The sequence below is a fragment of the Crinia signifera genome, chromosome 6, assembly GCF_055691185.1.
Source record: "Crinia signifera chromosome 6, ASM5569118v1, whole genome shotgun sequence".
Classification (NCBI taxonomy): Eukaryota; Metazoa; Chordata; class Amphibia; order Anura; family Myobatrachidae; genus Crinia; species Crinia signifera.
The window spans coordinates 279,332,519-279,360,305 of NC_139222.1; the positions used below are offsets into that span (position 1 = coordinate 279,332,519).

At 47.3% G+C, this 27,787-nt stretch overlaps 1 protein-coding gene and 1 long non-coding RNA gene across 2 annotated transcripts; one reads left to right on the forward strand and one right to left on the reverse strand.

The window, feature by feature from the left end:
* Positions 1-18,458: 18,458 nt before the first annotated feature.
* Positions 18,459-26,638, forward strand: LOC146007305 (uncharacterized). The gene is made up of 2 exons (XR_014444322.1): positions 18,459-18,933; positions 26,403-26,638. It is a non-coding gene; the product is annotated as an uncharacterized LOC146007305 (long non-coding RNA).
* On the reverse strand, positions 20,200-22,817 carry LOC146009418 (uncharacterized). Its single transcript, XM_083149750.1, has 2 exons — positions 22,099-22,817; positions 20,200-21,734 (listed from the first exon to the last, which is right to left on the reverse strand). Exons 1-2 carry the CDS (start codon positions 22,649-22,651, stop codon positions 21,124-21,126), a joined length of 1,164 nt encoding a protein of 387 aa, XP_083005876.1. The 5' UTR covers positions 22,652-22,817; the 3' UTR covers positions 20,200-21,123.
* Positions 26,639-27,787: the final 1,149 nt, after the last annotated feature.

The following is a 27,787-nucleotide window of genomic DNA, read 5'->3' on the forward strand; positions in this document are numbered from 1 at the left end:
ACTACTGGGGACATCTGTATTAGCACTGCTGGGGTCATGGTGTGTAACTGGCACTACAAGGGACATTATATGTAACTGGCACTACTGAGGACATGATATGTAACTGGCACTACTAGGGACATAATATGTAACTGGCACTACTGAGGACACGATCTGTAACTGGCACTACTAGGGACATGATATGTAACTGGCACTACTGAGGACATGAAATGTAACTGTCACTACTAGGGACATAATATGTAACTGGCACTACTGGGGACATAATATGTAACTGGCACTACTGGGGACATGATATGTAACTTGCATTACTAGGGACATAATATGTAAATGGCACTACTGGGGACATCAGTAACTGGCACTACTGGGGACATGATATGTAACTGGCACTAAATATGTACTGTACAAGACAATGATTGCTTAACATTCAAATTCAGTATCTGAGATTGTACAAAAAATTTGTTTCATGTTTTGAAACCTTGTTTTATGCACAAATAAAATATATTTGTGTGCATTCCATGTGTCTGATGTGTTTGTACAACATAAATGCAAGATACTTCAAGATACATCATTGAAATATATAAATATTCTGAAATAAACATATTTAACTGACACTACTGGGAACAAATCATGTTCCCAGTAGTGACAGTTATATATGTTATCTAAAATTCTTCTGGTCCCGAGCATTTTGGATAAGGGATATTCAACCTTTACTTTTACGATTATAATTGATCATTATAAATATTATTGATTATAATCGATTCAGGATAATTATATTTAATCGATTAAATAAACTAAAAATATCTCTGTTTGCTAGATACTAAAGAAATTTTGAAGGAACAGAAAAACTAAGGGTGGCCAAGTTCTTTGGCACATGCCCATATACATATATATATATATATATATATATATATATATATATATATATATATATATATATATATATATATATATATATATATATATATATAATACGACGATCCCCTGGTAATTACTGTACTCGCTTATACTGTATGTGTCCATCTATCATCTGTCTTAATAGATGTGTGTGACCTCCTGGAACAGGTGTGGAAGAATCTAGAAAGTAGTTACAGTATTTATTGATGCAATAATTAGATTTGATTAGTACATTAATTATAGGGGAGCGAAGCAAAAATATTCTGTCCCACCCTGTTTTCAGAGTAACACCACAGATTATGCCATAATATATATTTTATTTGTGTTCTAGAGAACTTGTTGACTCATACTGTAATATAGATTGTAAGCTCAACTGGGGCAGGGACTGATGTGAATGTTCAACTATACTCTGTAAAGCGCTGCGGAATCTGTGTGCGCTATATAAGAAACTGTTAATAAATAATAAAATAAATACTGTATGTGCAGACATCACTTATGCTCCTTTCAGACCGCACTTTTTACCCGGTATTTTGCCATTTTTTTACCGTTTGAAAACGTTAATTTGTGCAGTCTGAAAGGTGCCGAGTGAATTTACCGGTTCTATTGAACTGGGATTTCTAAACGGTAATAAAGCAGGGTCCTACCCATTTCAGACCCAATTTTTTTTCATCCACTGTTTTCTATAGCTGGTTTCACATTGCAAAAACCTGCTTTCAACCGTTTTTGTAAACGAGTCTTTAAACTGGTCAAAAGCCAGTTAAACCCCTTTCATATTGCATGTTGTAAATGGTATATTGCAGTTTCAATACCATTTTTGTACCTTCAGATTCAACCCGTTTCACCCATAGAAAGCCATACAATGTCATTTTAAACGTTTTTTTCCTGCTTGTGGGCGGGGATCATGTGTGGTTATCATTTGTAGCAAATACCGTTTCTGAGCTGTTCAGACTGCAGGGAAAACGGCTCAGAAACGTGTAGGATCCTGCTTTTAACACGTTTCAAAATACCGGTATTCTGTAACCGGTAAATTGATTGTGGAGCTTTCATATTGCAGCTGGTACCGTTTTAAAGCAGTTAAAAATCGGCAATATGCCGTGTTAAAACTGCAATGTGAAAGGGGCTTTAGGGTTCAAACTGGTTCAGTGTTGTGAAGGGACAAAAACTGCACTGAAATACCGTTTAAAGACATGCGGTGTGAAAGGGGTTTTAGCTGGCAGACGCGTTTTTAGAAACGTTTTAAAATACCTGGTCAAAGCCAGTTTTGCGGTCTGAAAGTGGACGGGGACCTGGCATAGAGGAAGGGGGGCACAGTTGTCCTGTCCGCTACCCATGCCAAATACCACCTGTGAGCTCACTGAAACTGCAATGCTTAGAAATCCAGCAGGAGGCACGTGGGAAGATTGAATTGCCAGCCCCGTAAACAAATTTAGATAAAATTGCCAGCAATACAATTTTCAGTATGCTGTCCCTGTATCGACAATGTCTAGGTCAAAATTAATGGCCGACAGTGACTAGGTTGGCACCTAAGAATGGTCAACATACTGATGGAGTGCCAACCCCCACCTGCCGCTGGAAGGGGACGTGCGCACGCGAGACGCACATGCGTCCCCTTCAAACGGGGCTCACCACCGGTCCATGCTGCCTCGCCGCCGGTCCCCGGCACTTGCCACCACCTCCCCGCTCCCCCCGTAACCCTGCCCGTCTCCCTGAAGTGGAAACGGGCAGGGTTCGCATCCCCCCCCCCAATAACTGGGATGCACGTGCGTGTGGGACGTGCGTCCCAGTCAGATGGAGCGCCATCTTGCCAGCGGGGTCAATCTGCTGAGCTCCAGCGCTGGCTGAAAGGCGCTCCATCTTAGGTCAACATTGACAGATGGTCGACACAAGCTTAAGGTCGACATGGGTGTGGTCGACATGAATAAGGTTGACGTGAGTTTTTCACTTTTATTGAAAATAAAATTGTGATTTTTCATATTTTTCCAAGTGGGCGTAGAGTGAAAATACTAGTTTGCTGAGCGCAGCGAGGCACCGCGCCTGAATCATGGTGAGCACAGGGGGGCCATGCGAGGGGACATGGTACACTTCTACGGTGTCCAATGCCGACATAGGTCAACATAGACACAAAAAAGTGAAAAACTCATGTCGAATTTATTCATATCGACCATGTCTATTTAATCCACACAATGATTAATCCCATTGAGTATGATAAATGGAGGACCCGCCAATCAGCTCCCAACTGTTATTTCTCAAACACATGACCGTTAGGTGGGAGCTGAACACATGACAGTAGCTGATTGGCCATTTATATCACATGCAACAAGTGTTATCGGTCACAGTGAGTTCTATCACTTGTTGATAAATCAGCCCCATAATATCCTGCATGTGTTTCGCTATAAAATAATTATTTATGGGAGATTACAGGATTTCTATTAAGTGAGCAAAATGCAACATAGTGAAAATAATTCCTGATTGCGACACGGTAGCTGGATGTATCCCTGACTTACCAGGCTATTTCCAGATACATTTACCTCAACAGCAACATTACATAACATGTCAATTAAATAAAAAAAGCTCCGTCTGTTTGTGAAATTGTTATATAATGTACAACTTCCTTATAAAGTAAAACACGCAATAGCGATTGTATAATACTATACAAATGGTTCATGTGTAATTGTGCATAATACGGTGTGTTACACTGATAAGTGAGCAACTTATTATCTTATTCCGTCCTCAGCTTCTTGTGACAGGGGCAGTGACATGATGTGAGGGGGAGGGGGGGAGCAGCAGGAGGCCACAGACTGAGAGTTATATAGTGGGAGGAGCAGGGTCCCCAGCAGCACAGAGTATATCAGGAGATAAGTGATGTGTCAGTGAGGACAGGGCTGCATGTGACAGGGGCAGTGACATGATGTGAGGGGGGGAATGGGGGCAGCAGGAAGCCACAGACTGAGAGTTATATAGTGGGAGGAGCAGGGTCCCCAGCAGCACAGAGTATATCAGGAGATGAGTAATGTCTCAGCGAGGACAGGGCTGCATATGACGGGGGCAGTGACATGATGTGCAGAACAATTTGTGCTTAAGCACATCGCTTAGCACAGGGGGAACCCGTCACACCCTGTGTACAAGCCTTTACACTGATATGTTACTTTGCGTTATCAAACACACTTCTGTATGAAACACAAAACGGAGGTTGTACACCAAGTAGTTTGCTGTCTTTCTCTTTTTATGCTGCATTAACTGTTACTACACAATTATTAATGTATAAACATTGCAAAATATAATAAGTCACTTTGGTATGTTATTTCTTTCTTCTTTCTATGAATCAATGAAATTAGGGGATATATTAATACAGGAGCTGGGAAGAGAGACCAGTACTATGTACTGTATGTATGTCTTGTTTTCCGCAAAGCATGAATAAGTTGAGTCTCCCACATCCGAAAAGCTCGGGACCACAAGTAATTTGGATATCGGATGTTTCCATAGTTTGGAATATTTGCTGCCATAATGGTATGGGATGGAGTTATAATGGAAGTTACAGTAAGTGTTTGATTTCTCTCTGGGGGTGCGAGGACGGGTGCTGTTTTGGATACTCAATCCCCCCCTCCTCCGTGCGTGCGTGCTAGTGCTTAGGAAATGACTTACAATGTATTGGGAATTTTGGATATGGGAGACTGAACCTATAATAATTACCTATTTATTTATATTAGTATATTACTGTATACAATATTAGTGAAAATAATGACAGGGTTTCTGTTTAATTAGAGGTTGCGATGTAAGGTTTTTGAGTTCATGCATGTTTTGCATATATTTAAATGACATGGCAATTAAGAATATTATACAGTGCACTTTCCAAAGTAATTATGTGAGATTCCACAGATAGTTCAGGCTGCCGAAGTCATTATCAGAGGATTCATTACTGTTATTAATCAAGTTGCTGTTTTTGTGTTGGAATAATTATAGCTACTGTACTGTATGTCATTATTCCGTCCATTGCGCTACAGCTGGGCACTGGATTCAACTATGGCAACAGTACTTGTGTAGGTTCACGACGCCAGCTGGTCACCCATTCTTTATGGGTCTGCGTACCCTCATGCTCTCCACACTAGTTCATACCGCCACTATCCCCATCGGCATAGAGTTGATTTGATAAAGTGTGACGAGCACATCGAACTACCGAGCCCGAAATGTGGGCGAGCTGACATGGACCCGGAAGGAGCGGGCGGCCAGCTGCCGCCGTGAAGTGCCATGGCAACCACCGGATCGAGTCAGAACAGAATTCAGGGGTGAAATTTAATAGGATGAGAGATTCAGAAAGTGAGAGATTCGGTGAGAAATCTCCAGGTTTTTTAAAGCGGAAATCATTTACACTGCAAAATCAAACTGGGTTTGCAGTGTACATGATTGCCAAAAAACCCTGGGGATTTCTCACCGAATCTCTCACTTTCTGAATTGATTTCTCCAAATCTCTCACTTTCTGAATCTCTCATCCTATTACATTTCACCCCAGCTTTATTGCATACAGAATAAACTTTGCATACAGAATAAACTGATAAGTGCCACTGTGCATCTGTCATATACTGTAGGCTTAATAATAGTGATCTGAAGATGAGTATATATATATATATATATATATATATATATATATATATATATATATATATACATATACATATACATACACACACACACACAAATACAGGGACTCAACACTCTCCATAATCAACTAACTCACCTTAGTATACAATTAATCAAATAAATAATGGGGTTTTAGTTCATGAATTGATCAATGCATTTAAGCTTGCAGCCCATCGCCAAGGGACCCCATTTCACTGCAAGTCCTACACTGATAATTGTCTCTAAGAGCCTGCCAACTGCTGACACATCATAGCTAAAGTGGACATGTGTTTTTTTCCTGGTTTAAAGCTCACCTGCCAAGTGCCTTATGGCTTTTAAAGATGAGGCAGTCACCTAACACAACACCTGACTTAGAATTAAAAGGGCAGCTGTCAGGTTACAGATAAATTAGCTCATCTGGGGTGAAAGAGAAAGCTATGATCACAGTAACAAAGGTTAATTAAAAATGAACCCACATATATACACATAAGGCACTTGGCAGGTGAGCTTTAAACCAGGAAAAAACACATGTCCACTTTAGCTATGATGTGTCAGCAGTTGGCAGGCTTTTGAGAGACAATTGTTAGTGTAGGACTTGCAGTGAAATGGGGTCCCTTGGCGATGGGCTGCAAGCTTAAATGCATTGATCAGTTCATGAACTAAAACCCCATTATTTATTTGATTAATTGTATACTAAGGTGAGTTAGTTCATTATGGAGAGTGTTGAGTCCCTGTATTTGTATTTATTAGAGCATGTGGCCACAGGCCACTTCACCCCAACCTGGGAATGGCGAGTGCTGCTTGCACCCCATTCGCAGGGATGGCGAGTGTTGTGGTACTCTGTATGTATGCATGTATGTATATATATATATATATATATATATATATATATATATATATAACTAATCTTCACCTATAAGATCGACAGTGACCACTAGGGGCCACTCGACGGACCAAATTACTCCTTTGTGTCAGAAAAAAATGTTGTAACAGTGAAAGCAATTTTTGCAGGGACACTGATCTGTTTCAAACTTGCTAGTTATGGAGAGAGGGAGCTGTGAAGACAGGGATTGGAGGTAGGAGCAGATATGGACTGGGGGTGGGGAGTGTTTGGGCTAAAACTGTCACAGATCAAAGTGAAAGTAAAACTGTCACAACTCAAAGTGAATGTATATTGTATAAGCCTTCAATGTATCTACTTCTTAATGATAAAGTGCTTTGCTCTCAACAGTGCGGCCGGGAGCGTGGGGCGGCGAGCTGGGGGAATAAACACGTTTGATGAGAATTACGCACGTCATGCATAAGAGAAGGTGTTGGACCTGGCGGCGAACATACCTGAACAGGTCTGAATCAGGCTCAGAATTAGGACAACGCAGATCATTATATTAGGCTTCTGGGTTGTGATCGTGGGTTCTAAACTTTTGTAACATTTGAATATATCCATTTTTATTATTGTCCTTTCAGGCAGTAAATTTGGTTCACAAGGACACGATTGCTGATAAATCACGGACCAGCTGTAGAGGAAAGTTGATCGTCACCTTTAACATCATATTCTTACGTATCATGTGGACACACAATGGTTTTCTGCCACGCATATAAAACACCCCACCCAGTGCACTGCGCGACCCCTAGGAGACACATGCCTGGCACTGACCACGCTGGCGCAAAGCGTTTATAGGCCACAAAAGAACAGGCCAATTAAATGTATCAACATTGCAGTTAACTGTCTCTTTAAACAACTTTAAGAGATTCTTGGGGATATTTACAGCTTAGAGCTTGTCATGGCAGCAGCCCAAGTTCTGTGCTGTCACTTGAGATCCGCTTATGTGCTGGGTCTTGACGGTGATAAGCGACACCTAGTGGTTATAGAAGGAAAAAGCGTCTCTATAATGTTTGAAGCACCAAAAGTTATACAGTTACATGTGTTATATACAGGGGTGTAGCTACCATAGGTGCAGGGAGTGTAGCTGCTATGGGACCAGAGCTGAGAGGGGCCACCTTCCCTGTCACAGTTACATGTGTTATATACAGGGGTGTAGCTACTATAGGTGCAGGGTGTGCAGCTGCTATGGGCCCAGAGCTGAGAGGGGCCACCTTCCCTGTCACAGTTACATGTGCTATATACAGGGTGTAGCTACCATAGGTGCAGGGAGTGTAGCTGCTATGGGACCAGAGCTGAGAGGGGCCACCTTCCCTGTCACAGTTACATGTGTTATATACAGGGGTGTAGCTACCATAGGTGCAGGGAGTGTAGCTGTTATGGGGCCCAGAGCTGAGAGGGGACACCTTCCCTGTCACAGTTACATGTGTTATATACAGGGTGTAGCTACCATAGGTGCAGGGGGTGTAGCTGCTATGGGGCCCAGAGCTGAGAGGGGCCACCTTCCCTGTCACAGCTACATGTGTTATATACAGGGTGTAGCTACCATAGGTGCAGGGGGTGCAGCTGCTATGGGGCCCAGAGCTGAGAGGGGCCACCTTCCCTGTCACAGTTACATGTGTTATATACAGGGTGTAGCTACCATAGGTGCATGGAATGCAGCTGCTATGGGGCCCAGAGCTGAGAGGGGACACCTTCCCTGTCACAGTTACATGTGTTATATACAGGGTGTAGCTACCATAGGTGCAGGGGGTGTAGCTGCTATGGGGCCCAGAGCTGAGAGGGGCCACCTTCCCTGTCACAGTTACATGTGGTATATACAGGGGTGTAGCTACCATAGGTGCAGGGAGTGCAGCTGCTATGGGGCCCAGAGCTGAGAGGGGCCACCTTCCCTGTCACAGTTACATGTGTTATATACAGGGGTGTAGTTACCATAGGTGCAGGGGGTGCAGCTGCTATGGGCCCAGAGCTGAGAGAGGCCACCTTCCCTGTCACAGTTACATGTGTTATATACAGGGTGTAGCTACCATAGGTGCAGGGGGTGCAGCTGCTATGGGGCCCAGAGCTGAGAGGGGCCACCTTCCATGTCACAGTTACATGTGTTATATACAGGGGTGTAACTACCATAGGTGCAGGGAGTGCAGCTGCTATGGGGCCCAGAGCTGAGAGGGGCCACCTTCCCTGTCACAGTTACATGTGCTATATACAGGGTGTAGCTACCATAGGTGCAGGGGCTGTAGCTGCTATGGGGCCCAGAGCTGAGAGGGGCCACCTTCCCTGTCACAGTTACATGTGTTATATACAGGGTGTAGTTACCATAGGTGCAGGGGGTGCAGCTGCTATGGGGCCCAGAGCTGAGAGGGGACACCTTCCCTGTCACAGTTACATGTGTTATATACAGGGTGTAGCTACCATAGGTGCAGGGGGTGCAGCTGCTATGGGGCCCAGAGCTGAGAGGGGCCACCTTCCCTGTCACAGTTACATGTGGTATATACAGGGGTGTAGCTACCATAGGTGCAGGGAGTGCAGCTGCTATGGGGCCCAGAGCTGAGAGGGGCCACCTTCCCTGTCACAGTTACATGTGTTATATACAGGGGTGTAGCTACCATAGGTGCAGGGAGTGCAGCTGCTATGGGGCCCAGAGCTGAGAGGGGCCACCTTCCCTGTCACAGTTACATGTGTTATATACAGGGGTGTAACTACCATAGGTGCAGGGGGTGCAGCTGCTATGGGGCCCAGAGCTGAGAGGGGCCACCTTCCCTGTCACAGTTACATGTGTTATATACAGGGGTGTAGCTGCTATGGGGCCCAGAGCTGAGAGGGGCCACCTTCCTTGTCACTGTTACATGTGTTATATACAGGGGTGTAACTACCATAGGTGCAGGGGGTGCAGCTGCAATGAGGCCCAGAGCTGAGAGGGGGGGCCTGATTAACAATGAGCCTGATGGAGCTGCAGCTCCAGGCCCACTCTCCAAATAGTCCCACGGCACCTGCAACCAGTGGCGGATTCAGGGAGGGGAGGGGGGTGGGGCGCGGTACCAGGCACGCGATCTCCCTATCATTTCCCCTAAGGAGGAAACCCAGATTTAGGACACCGAAGTGCCGGGGAAGATATTGTGTGTGTGTGTGTGTGTATGTATTTATGTATGTATATGTGTATGTGTGTGGGCCCCTAGGAATGAGGCGGCACTCCACGGATTTGGGATGGTTTCAGAAGAATTTAATGATGTTAAACAGCATACATCGTGTTCGTCAACGTTTCAGGGCGGTATAGGCCTTTTCATCAGGACATGCAAAGATGTGCATAAAGTGCCAGTGCATGCATATATATATATATATATATATATATATATATATATATATATATATATATATATATATAATATTAGTTGAAAGTATTTACACAAATAGAGACACACCCAAGAGCAGACCACCCAACCAGAATACTGGTCACGCCCCCTATATTATTAAGTGCTGGCCACAACCCCTATTATTATGCATAATCATTTTCAGCACCACGCCACGCCCATTTAGACCTTAATCTGGCACTGCTGAGAGGGGCCACCTTCCATGTCATAGTTACATGTGTCGCCGCGGGTGCAGATCTTGGTGGTATACAGGGTGCATACCTCCCAACATGATCCTCTCCAGGAGGGACGTCTTTCTAAATTTAAAAAAGGTCACGCCTCCTGCGATTGGGCCACGCCCCTAAAATGTTCCCTGGGCCCGGCCAGCATCTCAGCAGCACTGCATGCTGTGTAAATGTGCAGCCTAGCTGTGAAGTTTCCAGTCGCTCCATTTGCATAGTGCATGCTGATTGGTTGATTATGATCAGGGAACACAGGCGGGTCAATGCCTGCTCGGGGCGTCTATATCTACAGCATACCCTGTATATTTACTACAGAAAACTCTATAGTAAAAATATTGACAATTATTTATTGATAAATCCTTTAAAAAACACTTAAAAACCCTGTTTGGTTGCGCCAAGCCAATTGCACATTGTAGTCACACAAATGATACAATAAGATGTGAGAAAACGGTTTAACGAGACTGCACTGCGTAACTGGATATGCGCAGTGGTACATCTGTGTGCGAATGAGTCTGTATATGAAGCATGTAACACGAGAGTTTTTTTGGGGGTTCAATCGCACAAGACTTTGGCAATGAGATATAGGTTGATTGAGATAGGCCCCCTGCAGGTACTGATATTGTTAAGTAACAATGGGGGTACAGGGGTGTGCAACCACAGACAATAGGTTAGGCAGAATATACTAGGAGACAGGGTAGGGATTGTCACGGGTGTGGTGCACCAAGGGAGAAAATAACTTTTAGACTCTAAAATTTACCTTTTATTTGGTTTATTTAAAACTGCGAAATATACAAACTAACATGAAACATAGAACAGTGATTACAGTGATTATTTAAAAACTGCGCGTGCGGTATTAGCAGCTGATCACCCACCCAAGGTGGTTGGAATGGGTCAGGTCACCCACATAAGTGGAAAGCATTCTATACAACATATATCCTGAAGGACTATTGTCCGTATAATTGTGGAACAGCAAGCAGTCAAATAGTCTGTATGTTACAGTCGTATGTGTGATGAGATAGCGCAAAAAGTCTGTGGCTAATTGTGAGAGGGGACCCGGTTGGGGCATTATCCCCCCAAATAAAACCTCAGACCACACTCACATGGTAAAAAGTCATTGGCTTACACTACCACCAATGAAATATTAAATGCGTATATGTACAATGTGAATGTGCACTAAATCCATACACACTGGGAGAGTTGGGAATGCAATTCAACTCAGCTATATACATTGGGAGATTTGAGATCAGTACCCAATCCGACTGATCAATCAGTGGAATCATTACTGCAAACCCAATAAAGGTCTATCTCCAAATCTGGGTGTGCACCAGGGCTACACACACTGGACGTTTTGGGAGATTTACCCAATCTGCCCCTAAAAACGTACACCAAATCTATACACACTAGGGGATTTGGAAATTGATCCAACCTGAACTTACCACTCTCCAAAATAAGGAATTGTTCCTTGATAAACATTGACTGACTGCTGCCACCCCTAGCACGGACATAGGGACACAATCACACTTAGTAGTAATCCAGACACCCAGAGGCACAAACCCGGATCACCCGATATATTGATATAAGCACCCCTACCCGTTGATATCTGTTACAAAGGCTGCATTAAGCCATCAGATACATTAAGGGTCAGTACTAGAGGTGATATCAGAAGAAGTGACCAACATACTAGGAAGTACTGCATGCCAATACCGCACGCGCAGTTTTTAAATAATCACTGTAATCACTGTTCTATGTTTCATGTTAGTTTGTATATTTCGCAGTTTTAAATAAACCAAATAAAAGGTATATTTTAGAGTCTAAAAGTTATTTTCTCCCTTGGTGCACCACACCCGTGACAATCCCTACCCTGTCTCCTAGTATATAATGAAGCATGTAACCCCTGGCAACAAGTATGTAACCCCTGGCAACAAACATGTAACCCCTGGCATGGATGTATGGAGAGGGTGCCAGAAACCCTTTTTGGCCGGGGGGGGCAGTATTTCTAGTGACGTCACTGCGCTGCATGGCGTACTGAGGCTTTGCGTTTGAGGACACATCTGTAGACTCAGGCTCCGGCTGCGCTCAGCTGAGTGTCCTTCGGATAGGAGGAGACCGGTGAGACACAGGTCGGGTGAGGATATCGGATGTTTTGGAATGTAAGACACAATAAAGTCACAGAGCGTGAAGACGTTAGACAGAAATTCCACATTAGGCGGACCACACTCGTATTCCGTTTAACGTGATATTATCAGGATACACAAGTGCCTGAGGGCATCTGAGATTACGGACATCTGATACCATCATTTCCTGTTACATTACAGATTACACTCAGATAAAATGGACAAAACACCGATAATAAGTAGAGGAAGGTGTAAGTGCTCTGGCCTGAACTCAATGGTATCCGATGTTACTGCAAGTACCTCACAGTGCATTGTGGGTAACAATATACAACAGGTTAAAGGAAACAATCATTGAAAAATAAAAAGTGTATAAAATCAAACTTTTATTATCATACTAGTTAAAAGGGGACACGGTTATTGGGTCACCACCAAGTAGGTCGAGAATCATTAGGTCGCCACCACTAGGTCGACATGCAGATAGGTCGACATGGCTTCAGGTCGACATGGGTTAGATCGACATGTTTTTTTTTACTGGTTATTTGAGCCGACATGTGCCGACAGGCGGTATTTCATGCCCTTCCATCCACTAGGGTGTGGTGGGTGAATAAAATAGTGCGCTGAGTGCAGCGAGGCACCGTGCCTGAAGCATTCGGAGCACAGCCCAATGTGGTGGTACGTTTCAGTGTCCATGTCGACACAACGTGTACTAACAGGCAGTATTTCATGCCCTACCATCCACTAGAACATAAGGGTAAAAAAAAAAACATGTCGACTTTTTCACTGTTGACCTTACCAATGTCGTCCTTATGACCCTGTTGACCTAACCTATGTCGACCTAGACTCCTGTCAACCTTCCTGCATGTCGACCTAAGCACATGTCGACCTAAATGCATGTCGACCAAGTGGTGTTCACCTAATGACTGTCTAACAACTTGCTGGTGACCTATTGCTCCACACCCGTTAAAAGCACATCAAAATGACAGCTTCTGCAATGAACTTTCAATTTGAGCTGTGACCAGGAGTGGCGGGAATTGCGATGCAAACCCTGCCTGTGACCGTTTTAGGTTCACTTTGAGGTGTGTGTTTGTGTCTCTTTTAATAGGAAACACTCCATGGCCTGTAAGCATGATAGATAGAACTGTCTCCCCTCCCCCAAGGCACTTACCTGGTTAATTAAAAAGGTGGAGTAGGCATGAAGTAGGCATACCTCCCAACTTTTCATGTTAAGAAATAGGGACACTCGCGCGGCGAAGCCGCGCGAGCGCCCGAAAAGGGGGCGTGGCGTATGCAAATGAGGGCGCGGCTTATGCTAATTAGCCGCGACCTCATTTTCATACGAGAATAGACGCTGTGCGCATGCGCACAGCGTCTATTCTACTACATTGGGGGGTCTCCCAACTGCCACCCCCCGCAGCGGGACAATGCCTGCCGCGGGTGGGACGTCGGGACAGGACCCGAAAATCGGGACTGTCCCGACGGAATCGTGACAGTTGGGAGGTATGAGTAGGTTCTCTGGAGCATTCTTCTCCTCTGAGTCTCTGACCTCTCTGCAGGGCCGGTGCAAGGCACCGGAGCGCCCCAGGCGAGTCAGGGTGGGGGGCGCCCCGGTGCCAGGGGAGGGGGGGGTACCTGTCCTGCGGTGCTGTGTATTTAAAGCTGGCGGCGGTGGCAGAGAGGGGTCCCTGCAGTCAACGAGCGCTATCCGCCGGGCTATGCGGAAGCGCTTCTGTTGTGAAAACACGGGCCGCACAGCGCACGCTGATTGGCTGAATCTCAGCCAATCAGCGTGCGGACAGTGTTTTCACAACAGAAGCGCTTCCGCATAGCCCGGCGGATAGCGCTTGTTATTTCTTATTGACTGCAGGGACCCCCCACTGCCGCCGCCAGCTTTAAATACACAGCGCCTCAGGACAGGTACCCCCGCGGCACGGGGGGCAAAATGCCGCCCTCCAGTGGCCGGCGCCCTAGGCAAATGCCTAGATTTGCCTAGTGGTGGCACCGGCCCTGCCTCTCTGTCTTTTTCCTCCCTGGGTGCATCAAAAGACCTTTTTCCTGCAAATCTTCCCCTCACACTCCTCCGTTAAGCTCCGCCCCTTTTTTCTGTATCCTCTATTTTTCCTGGAGAAGGAAACCCTGGCTTCTCATAGGTGGGCGGCGGCCATCTTTGTGTAGTCTTATGGGAGCAGCCATCTTCTTTTAGCTCCTGCTGCATACACAGCAGCATACAGGAGCAGAGCCATCTTCCGCCTGGCTTCTGCAGCTAGATGGCCCTGAAAAACTTCTGCTAGGTGACGGATAACCGGGGGCGGGGGGGAGAGATTGCTCTGCAAATGTTTGTTGTCTGCTCCGAGCCAGCGGCAGAGCAGACAGCATAATAAAAAACGGAGTGCATTTTTTTGTGAGCCCCGTAATCATGGAGGCCCTCCGACCCTTGGGGCCCGGGTCAGATGTCCCTCTTGACCCGCCCTGTTGCCGGGCCTGTACGGGGGACAAATGGAGTAGGGGTCCCCCATATTTTGACAAACAGCACTGTGCCTAAACACATACTTGCCTACGTGACCCTCTCCATGCGGGAGAAAATGCTCTGTTCCTGGACTTCCCTGGTAATGTAGGATTGCCAGCACCTGTGGGGAGCTAGGTAATTGCTAAGAAAGGTGTCACCACAGGTGCTGGCAATCCTACATTACCAGGGAAGTCCAGGTGCAGAGCATTGTGTCCTCCTGGAGAGGGGCATGCTGGGAGGTATGGATAATGTATGATTGCCATCACCTGTGGGGAGCTAGGTAATTGCTAAGAAAGGTGTCACCACAGGTGCTGGCAATCATACATTGGAGAGGGTCAGGTAGGCAAGTATGCCTAAAAAGTCAGCAGTGTCATGCCACAGCTGGGGGACACTTTTTACATAAGCTCCCACAGTCAAAACATGATCACCCTGGCTGGTCAGCCGGGGCCACATCACCCTAGGGAAACCTCGGGCAGGGGTATTCAGTTATGTTGTGGAACTACAAGTCCGGGGACAACTTCCCCACATGCAGGGATTTGGAGAACCACAAGTCCCAGCATGCGGGCATTAATGAGCCCGTTGGTTCTTGTAGTTCATCAACATAACCAATACCCAAATAAATCACACACACATACACACACACTAATAAATAAAACTAATACATTCTACACACATGCACACATACTTATCTATAGGGTCCCCCATAGGCTTGTCCTCTTGTCCAGTAGAATCCTTAGGGGCGCCTGTGAAAAGAAATTACAGTATACTCACCATCCCATCCAGCAGAGATCACTTCCTCTTCGTTCCATGTAGGGATCAATGATTGTAAAAAAACAACAACTGAATAACAAGACTCATAAGTATCCCTTGGAAGCTATGAAGTTAAATGATACATTGATAAAATCAACTCATTGATACAATAGAGCTCATTCAGAGATCTGTGACCGGCTAGCCAATCAGAGTGTTTCTCAACCCCTAACCAATTAGAGGTAATATACGTCTCTTTTATTGCATTGAGGTTCCTGTAGGAGCAGGTGTGTGACCTCTAGGAGCAGGTGTGTGACCTCTAGGAGCAGGTGTGTGACCTCTAGGAGCAGGTATGTGACCTCTAGGAGCAGGTGTGTAACCGCTAGGAGCAGGTGTGCAACCTCTAGGAGCAGGTGTGTGACCTCTAGGAGCAGGTGCGCGATCTAAAGCAGCAGGTGTGCAACCTCTAGGAGCAGGTATGTGACCTCTAGGAGCAGGTGTGTAACCTCTAGGAGCAGGTGTGACCTCTAGGAGCAGGTGCTAACTCTAGGAGTAGGTGCGGGACATCTAGCAGCAGGTGCGTGACCTCTAGGAGCCAGGGCCGGTGCGAGGCACCGGAGTGCCCCAGGCGAGTCGGGGTGGGGGCGCCCCGGTTCCCGGGGGGAGGGGGGGCGTGGTGGTGGTACCTGTATTTTCTATTCACTGCAGGGAACCCGCCGGCCGCCGTCAGCTTTATACACAATGACAGCGCCGCAGGTACCCCCCGCGGCACGGACACCCCTGCCCGCTCCAGCACTGCAGGGACGCCGGCGCCGCAAGTTTTTTACACAGTTCGCTAACCCTCCATGCAGGAGCAGGTGTGTGACCTCTAGCAGCAGGTGCTTGACCTCTAGCAGCAGGTGCTTGACCTCTAGCAGCAGGTGCTTGACCTCTAGCAGCAGGTGCGTGACCTCTAGCAGCAGGTGCGCGACCTCTAGCAGCAGGGGTGCGACCTCTAGCAGCAGGTGTGCGACCTCCAGGAGCAGGTGTGTGACCTCTAGGAGCAGGTGTGACCTCTAGGAGCAGGTGTGTTACCTCTAGCAGCAGGTGTGCGACCTCTAGGTGCAGGTGTGTGACCTCTAGGAGCAGGTGCGCGACCTCTAGCAGCAGGTGCCTGACCTCTAGGAGCAGGTGCGTGAACTCTAGCAGCAGGTGTGTGACCTCTAGAAGCAGGTGTGTGACCTCTAGCAGCAGGTGTGCGACCTCTAGCAGCAGGGGTGCGACCTCTAGCAGCAGGTGTGTGACCTCTAGGAGCAGGTGTGTGACCTCTAGGTGCAGGTGTGACCTCTAGGAGCAGGTGTGTGACCTCTAGGTGCAGGTGTGACCTCTAGGAGCAGGTGTGACCACTAGGAGCAGGTGTGTGACCTCTAGGTGCAGGTGTGTGACCTTTAACATAAGTTTTTTATTTTATTTATTTATGTATTTGTTTTCCCAACTGAATATATGGATTACTACATTAAGCTAGTGAATAAGGTCCCCGTATATTTCGTACAACAATAAGATGAACGATTGAGTTTGCTTTTATTCCTTTGCTCATTTTTATTTTCTGTTTGACAGCTTGCTTATGTTTATTCGCTTTTACTTGTAGATGGAAAGATTATTAGCGATTGTGCAACATTGTGTTGATGTCTAGGTATAATGGTGGGATTTTATCAGCAGCCGGACCGCGCTTCCTGTCCAGTCCCGCAATTGCCATCAGAGCTAATTCATTTAAGATTCCCGAGACGATAAGAGCGGAGAGACATTACTCTGAGATGAGGAGATAGCCCTGTAAGGGAGATGCCCTGCAGTGGGTGCATTAACCTTGCGCTCCCACATTCTGCAGCCTCTTATATCTCAGGGGAGAGGGGTCTGAGCTGGAAAGGAGAATATTCTATTAACTTTCCTTACTGCAAACTATTTCTGCCTGGAATTGTTTCCTCCAAGTACCAGAGTGCACCTATGTAATATAAGCAATTCTTACTGGTAGAGTTTATTTAACCCTTTTATGCAGAATATTATTTTAATATTATTAAGTAATAAACGATCATTTATTAGCTTATTTTTTCAGTGCAATGTATAAACCTTACATGCTGGGACTGCGCGTCCGTTTTGGCGCAGTGCGTTCCCCATCATGAAGCCTTTGGACATTAGCTTAATGAAGCGGTATAAGACCTTTGCTTAGGCACTTCTGATTGGTGGACTGTGTCTTCATCAGTCTCACTGTTGCAGTTACTGCTGCGATCAGTCAGTGGGGTAACTGGGGCAGTAGCTCTGGGTGAAACCCCCCGTGGACCTTCTAATATCATAGTACCAGACCTTGCAATATTTGCTCAATTTGGGGTCTTTTCCTGCGATTGATCGTCACAATCATAAACATGGAAGCTGTATTGCCCAGTTTACGGGGCCCTCTTTCACACAGCAACTTAATATTCACAGCCCTGCCGATAAGCAGACAACACCAGTGGCGGTTTTTACCTATGGGCTGCAGGGCTGCAGCTACCCCAGGTAGAATCCACCACTATAGTGAAGCCAGATGCAGTCTGTGAGACTGCACTGGCTTCACTGTGACTGGTAGTGACTTCCTATTGGAACTCTGACCTGCCAGTCACCAAGGCATCCCATTGGGAGGCGTTCCCTCCCTCCAGGACGCCTTGCTGCGGGCTGCCGGGGCACAAATGGCGAGTGTGCATGCGCAGTACCTATATCGGTACTGCGCACGCGCTGGTCCCGGTGCCTGTCATTTGTATAGCACAGGCGTCGGGACCATGATTACTTCTATGCGCTGTTGCTGAAGCAGCCCACAGAAGTTGGCCATATGTGCAGTACCGAGGTCGGTAATGCGTATGCCTCAGTCCCAGCGCTTGTTATCAGAGCACAGGCGCCGAGGGGCCCAGGAGAGGAGGCAGCGGCAGCGGTGACAGGGGGAGGGGGGTGCCTGAATTGCGGTACCCCCAATGCGGCTGAGGCAGCCCCCCTCCCCCAATCAAGTACGTGCCCCATAACATGTATGTTTGTATGTAATAAGCAGCCCCTCCCCCCCCCCCCCTGCACACTGTGATCGGCATTTCAGTCTATGCTGATATCAACCAACCAGCCCCAAACTGTCATTTTTCACACACAGCATGTGCCATGTCAGTTAGAAGCTGGTTGACTGGTACTTTCAGCCTGATTCGGGCTTGCTGGAGAGGGGCCCCACTGTGGCCTTACAGCACAGCCGAGAACCAGCCTACAGGAGCCCCACTGTGGCCTCACAGCAGAGAACCAGCCTATAAGAGCCTCACTGTGGCCTCACAGCACAGCAGAGAACCAGCCTACAGGAGCCCCACTGTGACACCACAGCAGAGAACCAGCCTTCAGGCAGTATTGATGGTACTGCAGAAGGTCCTTACAAGAGACAAACAGGCCGGCAAGCAGATAAAGCAAAAGGACTGAAAGAAGATAATTACTGAGTGTTGCATGATGGGTGTGACTGTGCTGCTCCTTATATTGGTCGCCCTGCACTCAGGCGGAGCCACGATATTCTCTGCAGAAGACCTGGAAGAGAGAGATAATGATGACAACATAGAGGAAGGTGAATAATATATAGTATAGTTACCAGCCCGTCACTATGACAGGACAACATAACTGTAATGTCAGCGCCGGTGGCTCTGCGCGCATTCCATCAGCTGACACCTAGTGGCCACCGGCGTGCCAAGCAGGGGCGGGCTGGGCCGGGGGGCAGAGTGCCACATGCCCCCCAGGCCGGTATGAAGTGGCTGGGCCGGGGCCGGCTGTTTGTGCATCTTGAACAGCGCTGCCGCTGTCTCCGGGTCCTGCCGCACAGTCCTCCATGTACTGTATGGCAACGGCCCCTCCAAAAATGGCCGCCGCCTTGGAGGAGACAGACACTAGAGGTACTGCTGTACCTCTAGTGTCTGTCAGAGCCTGGATGACAGCGCGGCCGGGTCCGCACTCGCAGTCCTAGCGGAAGCGAGGGGGGGAGCGACTGCCTGAACCCGGAGACAGTGACAGGCTGGGGGTTGCAGCTACCCCCCCCCCCCCCCCCCCGGATCTCACCGCGCGGCTCTCTCCTGCTGCCTGGAGAGACGCACGGTGCAGCAGTGCACAGAGACAAGTGTCACGCTGAAGGCTGCTGGAGGAGGAGCTTCCCACCTTTCAGCTCCAGCCTCCCAACCATGGCATGCCGGCAACGAGCACAGTCCTGCAGGCAAGCTCCAGCGCAAAGTGTGGCCCAGCATCTGAGAGCATCAATATGTTGTGCATGCCCCCCACCAGGTATGTTCCCCTGCAACCCTGAGTTATCTCCCCCCTAGAGCGCGCGCGCGCACACACACACACACACTCTCACTCACTCATACCCCTTTCACACAGAAAAATCCCAAAAACCCAGGTATTTCCCGGATACAAAAACCCGGGTACAACTAGACAGCAAGGGGCTGACCCCCTTTCACACAGGAGCAAAAACCCGGGTAATTCCCGTGTAGACCCCTTTCACACAGAAGCCGGATTTTTCCTGCAAAACTCTGTGTGTCATAAGAAAAGGACAGTTTTAAAGGCACACAGAGATGAGGTCATGAAAAGTGGGAGGTGACTGCTCACTGCATTGCATTAAACATGGCTGACAAGTTGCAGAACACCCTCTCTATTAACCTAAATACTATGACACAGTAAAAGTACAAGGACACATTGGTTGTATGTTTGAAAGAACTTGTTTTATTTTTCACAAAATATGTTTTATGCAGTTCACTTTAAATATAAAATGTTTTCAAATATAAATCTTTAGTGGTCATAAATACCCTTTCAACACTGAAACAAAATTGAACTATTGCAACACGAGGTAGAATATGTATTTAGCATAGGTCTACTATCAGTGGTGGGTGAATAGGTTGTGCTGCCATCCAAGCTGGTATTGTATAGGGGAGACACACTTGACTGTCCAGCAGCCACACATTTTCATCCGGCACTGTATATATAGATAAACACTTGTATTTGCAATTTTTGGGACCTGTAGGGCACAGGTCTTCAACCTGTGGCCCTTCAGATGTTGTGGAACTACATGTCCCCGCATGCCCTGAGTTTTTTTGCCATCCTACTATAGGAAAAAATGTGGCAATGTATGGTGGGACATGTAGTTTCACAACATCTGGAGGGCCACAGGTTGAAGACCTGTGCTGTAGGGCAATTCAAAACACTCTGGCTCCTGCCGGGCAGTGAAAACCCGCACGGCCAGGAATCTGTGCCGCACACAGCAGTTTACAATGATGGGATCCGGCTGAAACCAGGCGGCCTGGGTGAATGGTCACATCTGTGCCCATTATTAACTACGGTGTGTGGCACGGCTTCCTGGCCGTGCGGGGTTTCGCCATCCGACAGGAGTCAGAGTGTGTGAAATAGCCCTTAGTACACCCCAAAAAAATATAAATATATAAATATAAGCCCCAAACAGGGAATTTTTTTATTGCCTTAAAGATAAAGAAGGCATACTGTGTACACATTATAGATTATGTTCAGCCACATATCTAGAGTATACTCTATTTGTACACATTTAAATAAAAAAAAAGTTTGAGAACTTTGATTCAGCTCCAAACTGAAGAACCAAATGAGCTTTTTTGAGGCTCATAAACTAAGAACCATAATACTCTACTGTGTACATCAAAATGGAACACAGCATTTAACGGGCCTTGTAAGTGCCACTTTTTAAGCAAGAAAAATTGAACGAGCCCAGAAAAAAGAGAAAAAGAACAACCATATAGCAACATTACTACAAATGCCTGTAGGCAGTGCTGATTACAGTGCTAACAGGAGTGTTATGATTACTGGCATTCACTGAATCATCAGCATAATTTTTCACATTGCCATATTGCCTACTATATCCTGTGCCATTGACAGTATCATGCACTGTCTCCTGTGGACTGGTATTGGCATGTGGCCTACTTGGCTGTGTGGCATGTGAAAAATTATTGCCCATGTTTTCAGTATAACTACGCCCTTGGCCCTGCACAGTAGTTTGGCTTGAATTTGAAGGCATAAATGTATGGCCTCTGTGTGGTGGATTACAATAATCACCCTCAGCGTACGGACTACACAGCTTGTAAGGCTGCGGATTCTGTAATGTAGACACCATATTGGTAAGGAAGGTCATCTGTGCATCTCGATTTTCACGCGCTATGCGTTCGTGCAGACCCACCAACTGTGTGAGAAAGGAATCTTGCAACTGTCTCTCGTTGTCAAAGAAGCGCTGCAGTCGGGCATCCTCTTGAGTTTGAAATTCAAGATCGGACTCTCGGAGATGATCTACCAGGATTCTTGACATTGAGCGCGTAGCAAGCTCCATCTTTGACGTTTTTTTCTTCCTTGCAGGTACATCAAATACTAAAAATAAAGGAAAAATCATTACAATCCAATAGCGGCATGCCAGTGTATATATAGATATAGATATATATATAGAGAGAGAGAGAGAGAGAGAGAAAAAGAGAGAGAGAGAGAGAGAGAGAGAGACTACTACTGGTTCCCACAATACCCCTCTCCAGGGCACACCACACGTGTGCTGTAGTAGTGGGTGTGGGGTTGTTACCTGTGTTACAGTGGGACTACAGGTCCCAGCAAGCCTGCAACACATGCTGATACTTGGGAGAACCACAGGTACCAGCATGTGGGGCATTAAAGGCCTGCTGATACGTATAGCCCCCTGTACATCTATTAAAATAGATACACAAACAATACTTGAAAAACTTACTGTTGCGACGCAACGTTGGGGTCTCAGTCTGTGCAGGAGTGGGTGTCCCAGATGGAGTAATGGTGCTGGCTCCACTGTCCTCAACCTCAGCCTCTAATGGATCAATTGTGTCCTCCATGGCAGCAATAGGATCAGGGATGCTGTTGTCTATGGTGTCTTCCAACTCCATTATAGGTGGGCAAGATGGGCTGCATTCTGGAGTTATGCTCCGTGATGAAGCTGCACTGGATGATGATATGGCAACAGGGTTCACCAGGGCAGAATTGCCAAAGACCTCGTTACATTGGTCGAAGTAAACCCATTCCATCCTCCCAGCACCACTTTTCCTCCTGTTGTTGTCACAAACTTTGTTGTAGTACCTGCGCAGAGCTTTTAGTTTGTTGACCACCTGCTGCTGGGTACGCACAATGCCCCTTGAAGTGAGGACCTTGGCAATATTGGTGTAGACTACAGCGTCCTTCACTGTGCCAGTAATCTGTTTTCGGATTTCTTCCTCCCCTCTGACACTGAGCAGCTCACGGATCTCCTCATCTTTCCAGTGTGCCATGGCCATTTACTGCTGCGCTGCACGCCTCTGCCACGTGCGCTCAGCCAATCAGGGAACCTGTAAAGATCAGCCAATCACGCAGCGCCATGCTGCACAGCCAATCAGCATGATTTTTCAATAGTCGGGAGAAAAACACGGGTCGGACCCTTTCACACAGCCGCAAACACGTGTCTGACACGGAACTTTAGACCCGTGTTGACCCTTTCAGACAGAAGAAAAACCCGTGTCGACACGGCAAGAGCAGGGAAATTACCGGGTCTTTTTTTCTGTCTGAAAGGGGTATCACTCACTCACTCACTCACTCACTCCCTACAGGAGCCTGCATTGGAGGTCAGCTGCTGTCTGCTGCTGCTTAAGAGAGAAGGGGGTGTCCTCTCTGTGTCACCCTTGTCCTCTGTGTCACCCTTGTCCTCTGTGTCACCCTTGTCCTCTGTGTCAACCATGTCCTCTTCTGTGTCAACCCTGTTCTCTCTGTCAACCCTGTCCTCTCTGTCACCCTTCTCCTCTTCTGTGTCAACCCTGTCCTCTCTGTGTCAACCCTGTCCTCTCTGTGTCAACCCTGTCCTCTCTGTGTCAACACTGTCCTCTCTGCGTCACCCTTGTCCTCTGTGTCAACCATGTCCTCTTCTGTGTCAACCCTGTCCTCTCTGTGTCAACCCTGTCCTCTCTGTCACCCTTCTCCTCTTCTGTGTCAACCCTGTCCTCTCTGTGTCAACCTTCTCCTCTTCTGTGTCAACCCTGTCCTTTCTGTGTCAACCCTGTCCTCTCTGTGTCAACCCTGTCCTCTGTGTCAACCCTGTCCTCTCTGTCACCCTTCTCCTCTTCTGTGTCAACCCTGTCCTCTCTGTGTCACCCCTGTCCTCTCTGTGTCAACCTTCTCCTCTTCTGTGTCAACCCTGTCCTCTCTGTGTCAACCCTGTCCTCTCTGTGTCAACCCTGTCCTCTCTGTCACCCTTCTCCTCTTCTGTGTCAACCCTGTCCTCTCTGTGTCACCCCTGTCCTCTCTGTGTCAATCTTCTCCTCTTCTGTGTCAACCCTGTCCTCTCTGTGTCACCCTTTTCCTCTTCTGTGTCAACCCTGTCCTCTTTGTGTCAACCTTGTCCTCTCTGTCAAGTCTGTCCTCCTTTTCCCTCTCCGTGGCAGCCACTATCGCGTGTCAACCTTGCCCTCTTTGTTTCACCCTTGCCCTCTCTGTGTCACCCTTGCCCTCTGTGTGTCACCCTTGCCCTCTCTGTGTCACTTTTACCCTCTCCGTGTCACCCATTATCTCTGTGTCACACTTACCTTCACTGTGTCTCACCGTATGTATATATATATGTGTGTGTGTGTATATACTGGCACTCCAAGGTCTTTTCAAAGCGTGTATTTAGAAAAACATGGAACAAACCATGTTTGTTCCATGTTTTTCTAAATACATACTTTGAAAAGACCTTAGAGTGCCAGTATATACACACACACATATATATATATATATAAAGCAGGCAAATATATGTTTAATAGGCATTACGGTGTGTGGCATTATGTGGAATGGGCATTACAGTGTAAAATTTTACAGTGCGCCTTTGGCGCGCGCTGTACCCATTTCGGGTGTGTGTAGGGGAATGATTGTTTAATAATTGCTGCATACTAGATAGAGGGGAGAAGGTAGGTTGGTGAAATGATGGTGATGGTGGTGGGCCACTTGCTTGTGTTGCCCCCCAGGCTGAAAGTTGCCAGCCAGCCCCTGGTGCCAAGCACTTACATTCCACCCGTAGTGGTGAGGAGCAGCGATGCCCTTTATTATATAGGATGGTATCTATTCATTATATCACCAGCTATTGCAGCCATTTTTATTTTAGCCGTGATTTCCCATGATGCAGCTGCCACTGCAACAAATACCCAGAGTGATGTGAATTATTTATCGCCACCGGAGGCTGCCATTCTGCTCTACTGGGCGTGCGTGGGTTGCCTGGAGCACCAGTGGGAATAGAAACTCTTTCCATTTGCTCTGTTCAAAGAAAAATAACTTCTATATATAATATACGGGAAGTATTTATAATATGCATACCCTCCAACTGTACCGATTTAGCCGGTACAGTACCGTTTTTTAACGGACTGTACCGGCTAAAAAAAACAAATGTACCGATTTTCTGCGCCGGTGGCTGCTCCTCCGACTCTGCAGGCGAATGCTCCGGGCTGCTATGGATGTGATTGGGCCCAGTGGGGGTTAATGTGTCTCAGTGCGGCTGTTCCCGTTCCCAGGGGTGCCCTGCACGGCAGCCAGCGTTCACGCGTCGCATGACGTCAGCACGCTGCCTGCGCACCCGTCATGCACACCGCCTGCGCGCCCATTGATCTGACCGGAGCCACGGAATTCAGTGCAGTCCCCCGCGAGTACCAGTGCTATGCTCCATAGCAGCCCCCCAGTCACACTCCCTCACAGGCACAGCCTTCTCCCCGCTCCCCGGATCACCCTCTAGTGAGCTTGCCATAAGTCAGAGGCAATGATCAGCCTGGGCCGGGTCTGCTCTGCGACGGCGGCTACCGGTCCCCTCACATCAACCAACGGCTGGGCGCCCACACTGCCTGCGCGTTCATTGATCTGACCGGCACCATGGGATTAGGACAATGGAGCCGTTCAATGGGGTACAGTACAATTTTAAATTAATGTCTGTTCTCAGGTGGGGACATAGCCACGAATATATAAGTTGTTGCCACACCCCCTCTACATGTGACCACGCCCCCTATATCCGTGACCACGCCCCCTGTACCGATTTCCATGGCTAAAACTTTGGAGGGTATATGTATATGTATGTATATTTTATATCGTTTTTAGATATTTTCTTGGCTGAAGCAATAGCACAATTCATTGTAAACACTTTTGACATATAATAAATGTAACAATAGGGCCGATTCAGGTTTGCTCGACGCCAGCGCCCGCCCCATGTTTGGCGAATAGCGATGGAAATAAAAGTCAGTATAGAATGACTTTTATTACAGAACAGGAAAGAAATCATCCGATGGCCAGCGAGAATCGAATGCTTTCTATCTGCTTCAGTTGGCGGGGGAACGGCGAATGGCAATAGAATCTGTACATACACAATTTTTTATTTAATGAAACAAGTAGCATTTGCAGCCGTGCAAAGGGGCGGTGAGACACTCTGGCAGAGCGGAGTTTACCTGATCGCTGGGCTGCACGGATCTGCAGCCCAGTCATGAGGTCTGAATCGGGCCCCATGTGCACTGCAGGTGGGGCAGATGTAACATGTGCAGACAGAGTTACATTTGGGTGGGGTGTGTAGAAACTGAAATCTAAATTGCAGTGTAAAAATAATGCAGCCAGTATTTACCCTGCACAGAAACAAAATAGCTCACCCAAATCTAACTCTCTCTGCACATGTTACATCTGCCCCACCTGCAGTGCACAGGGTTTTGCCCATTTTGAGAACAAATTTGTCCTGCAATCAGGTCTGAATTAGGCCCAATGTGTCCATATAACGTGACATATTTTAGTATGACCGCGATATCTGCTCTGCTCCCCTCGTTAGAAGACATTCTCCCCTTCCTCCCCTATGAACAGACATGGGAAATGTTGGGCTGTCGGCAAACGCAGCCAGACGCAGCCAAGCAATAATCCGATCGGTCGGCCATGTTGGAAGTTTTTCATATCTGAATGTCCGATCATGGCTGCAGCACGCCCAACGTATCTCAGGAACCCTGGTTATCTGTGGAGGCCGTCACCCAATGCCAAGACTGTAACCTGCGTCTTCTCTTACAGGGCAGGAGGTCATGACAGACATCTTATTTGTAGACTCATCAGGAGACGTAAGTGAGGATATGAACATGGTCGTACCACCCCAGAGCTCAGCTCGTGCGGATCGAGGAGCCATCGTCTACAGTGTGCTCTGCAGCTGTGCGTCTTGTGTGTTGGTTCTTTTATGAGAAACTCCATAGAGGCCTGAGAATGGAAATGTTCCTCTTTTTCCTGCCTCCTATTAAACACTCTGGATGTTCTGTGTGTCTGTCACTGTCTCATCCTCTTTATGTGACACTAAAACATAATGTCTGCTCATACTTACTCTCCCTAAAGCTGTGGGAGGCTCCTGATTTCTGGAGTAGTCTCCCGCAGCACCGGAAAAGAAGGCAGCTCTCCCGCATTCTGACCGTTTTCCTAGTGAAGTGGGCAGGATTGTGTATGTTACGGGCACCGTGGGGAAGAGGAGGGGCTAAATGTCAGGATTGCGTCATTTAGCTCTGTTCCCTCGTCTTGGACCAGCGAATTGCAGGTGTTTCTCTATGTTAGGGGTGGGGACTAATGTCATTCTGCCTCCACCCCCTGAAGTGTCTGTGGAGAGCTTTGGTAGAATTAGGCTATCTGTGCAGATGTGTCCACTTACACCCCAAATTGTGCCAAATACTGTAGCCGAGTTTGGTGCAGCAAATTAGCATTTTACTCACATTCTGGACAATGGCGCTGGCACTGTGTGTAGCGGCTACGTATGTGTGACTCAGATGCTAACCTGGGTAATATGGCAAGTGTCTGAGGACAAGTGGTGCAAGTAGAAAAATCGACTTAATGGTACAGTGCTGCGCGCCAAAGGCCCATGGTGAAAATGGGCGTGGTCGGGGCATGGTCATATGACACGAGGGGGAGTGGCTACATGACAAAACTTTAGAACACAATGACATTTTGTTTGGGCTTGTGCATTGCATCCTTCACACAAAATGTAGGAGCCAGATAAACTACAAACAGGGATATTGCACGCCGATGGTGCGTGGACAAAATGTACACAGTAATGCCTGTTATGCGTCACACACCCAATACATATTACCCATGCCATAATGCCCGTTACCCTTTATGCCCACACCATAATGCCCATTGCGCTGCTGCCGCACATCTGATGCCCCTTACTAATTTGCCCCCACAGTGCCAGATATGCCCCCAAAGTGCCACACATATGCCCCCACAGTGCCAGATATGCCCCCAAAGTGCCACACATATGCCCCCATATTTCCAAGTATGCCCCCACAGTGCCAGATATGCCCCCAGTGCCACACATATATGCCCCCACAGTGCTAAGTATGCCCCCAGTGCCAGATATGCCCCCACAGTGCTCTGAAAGCAGCAAACCCCCTCCCTCATGCCAAGCAATGAGACTCCAG

Excerpts from the sequence above, each read along its gene's own strand:
- LOC146009418 (XM_083149750.1), bottom strand. The coding sequence starts at position 22,651 with ATGGCCATGGCACACTGGAAAGATGAGGAGATCCGTGAGCTGCTCAGT. Across the intron at positions 21,735-22,098 it reads CCCAACGTTGCGTCGCAACA|TATTTGATGTACCTGCAAGG; the intron begins GTAAGTTTTTCA and ends CTTTATTTTTAG.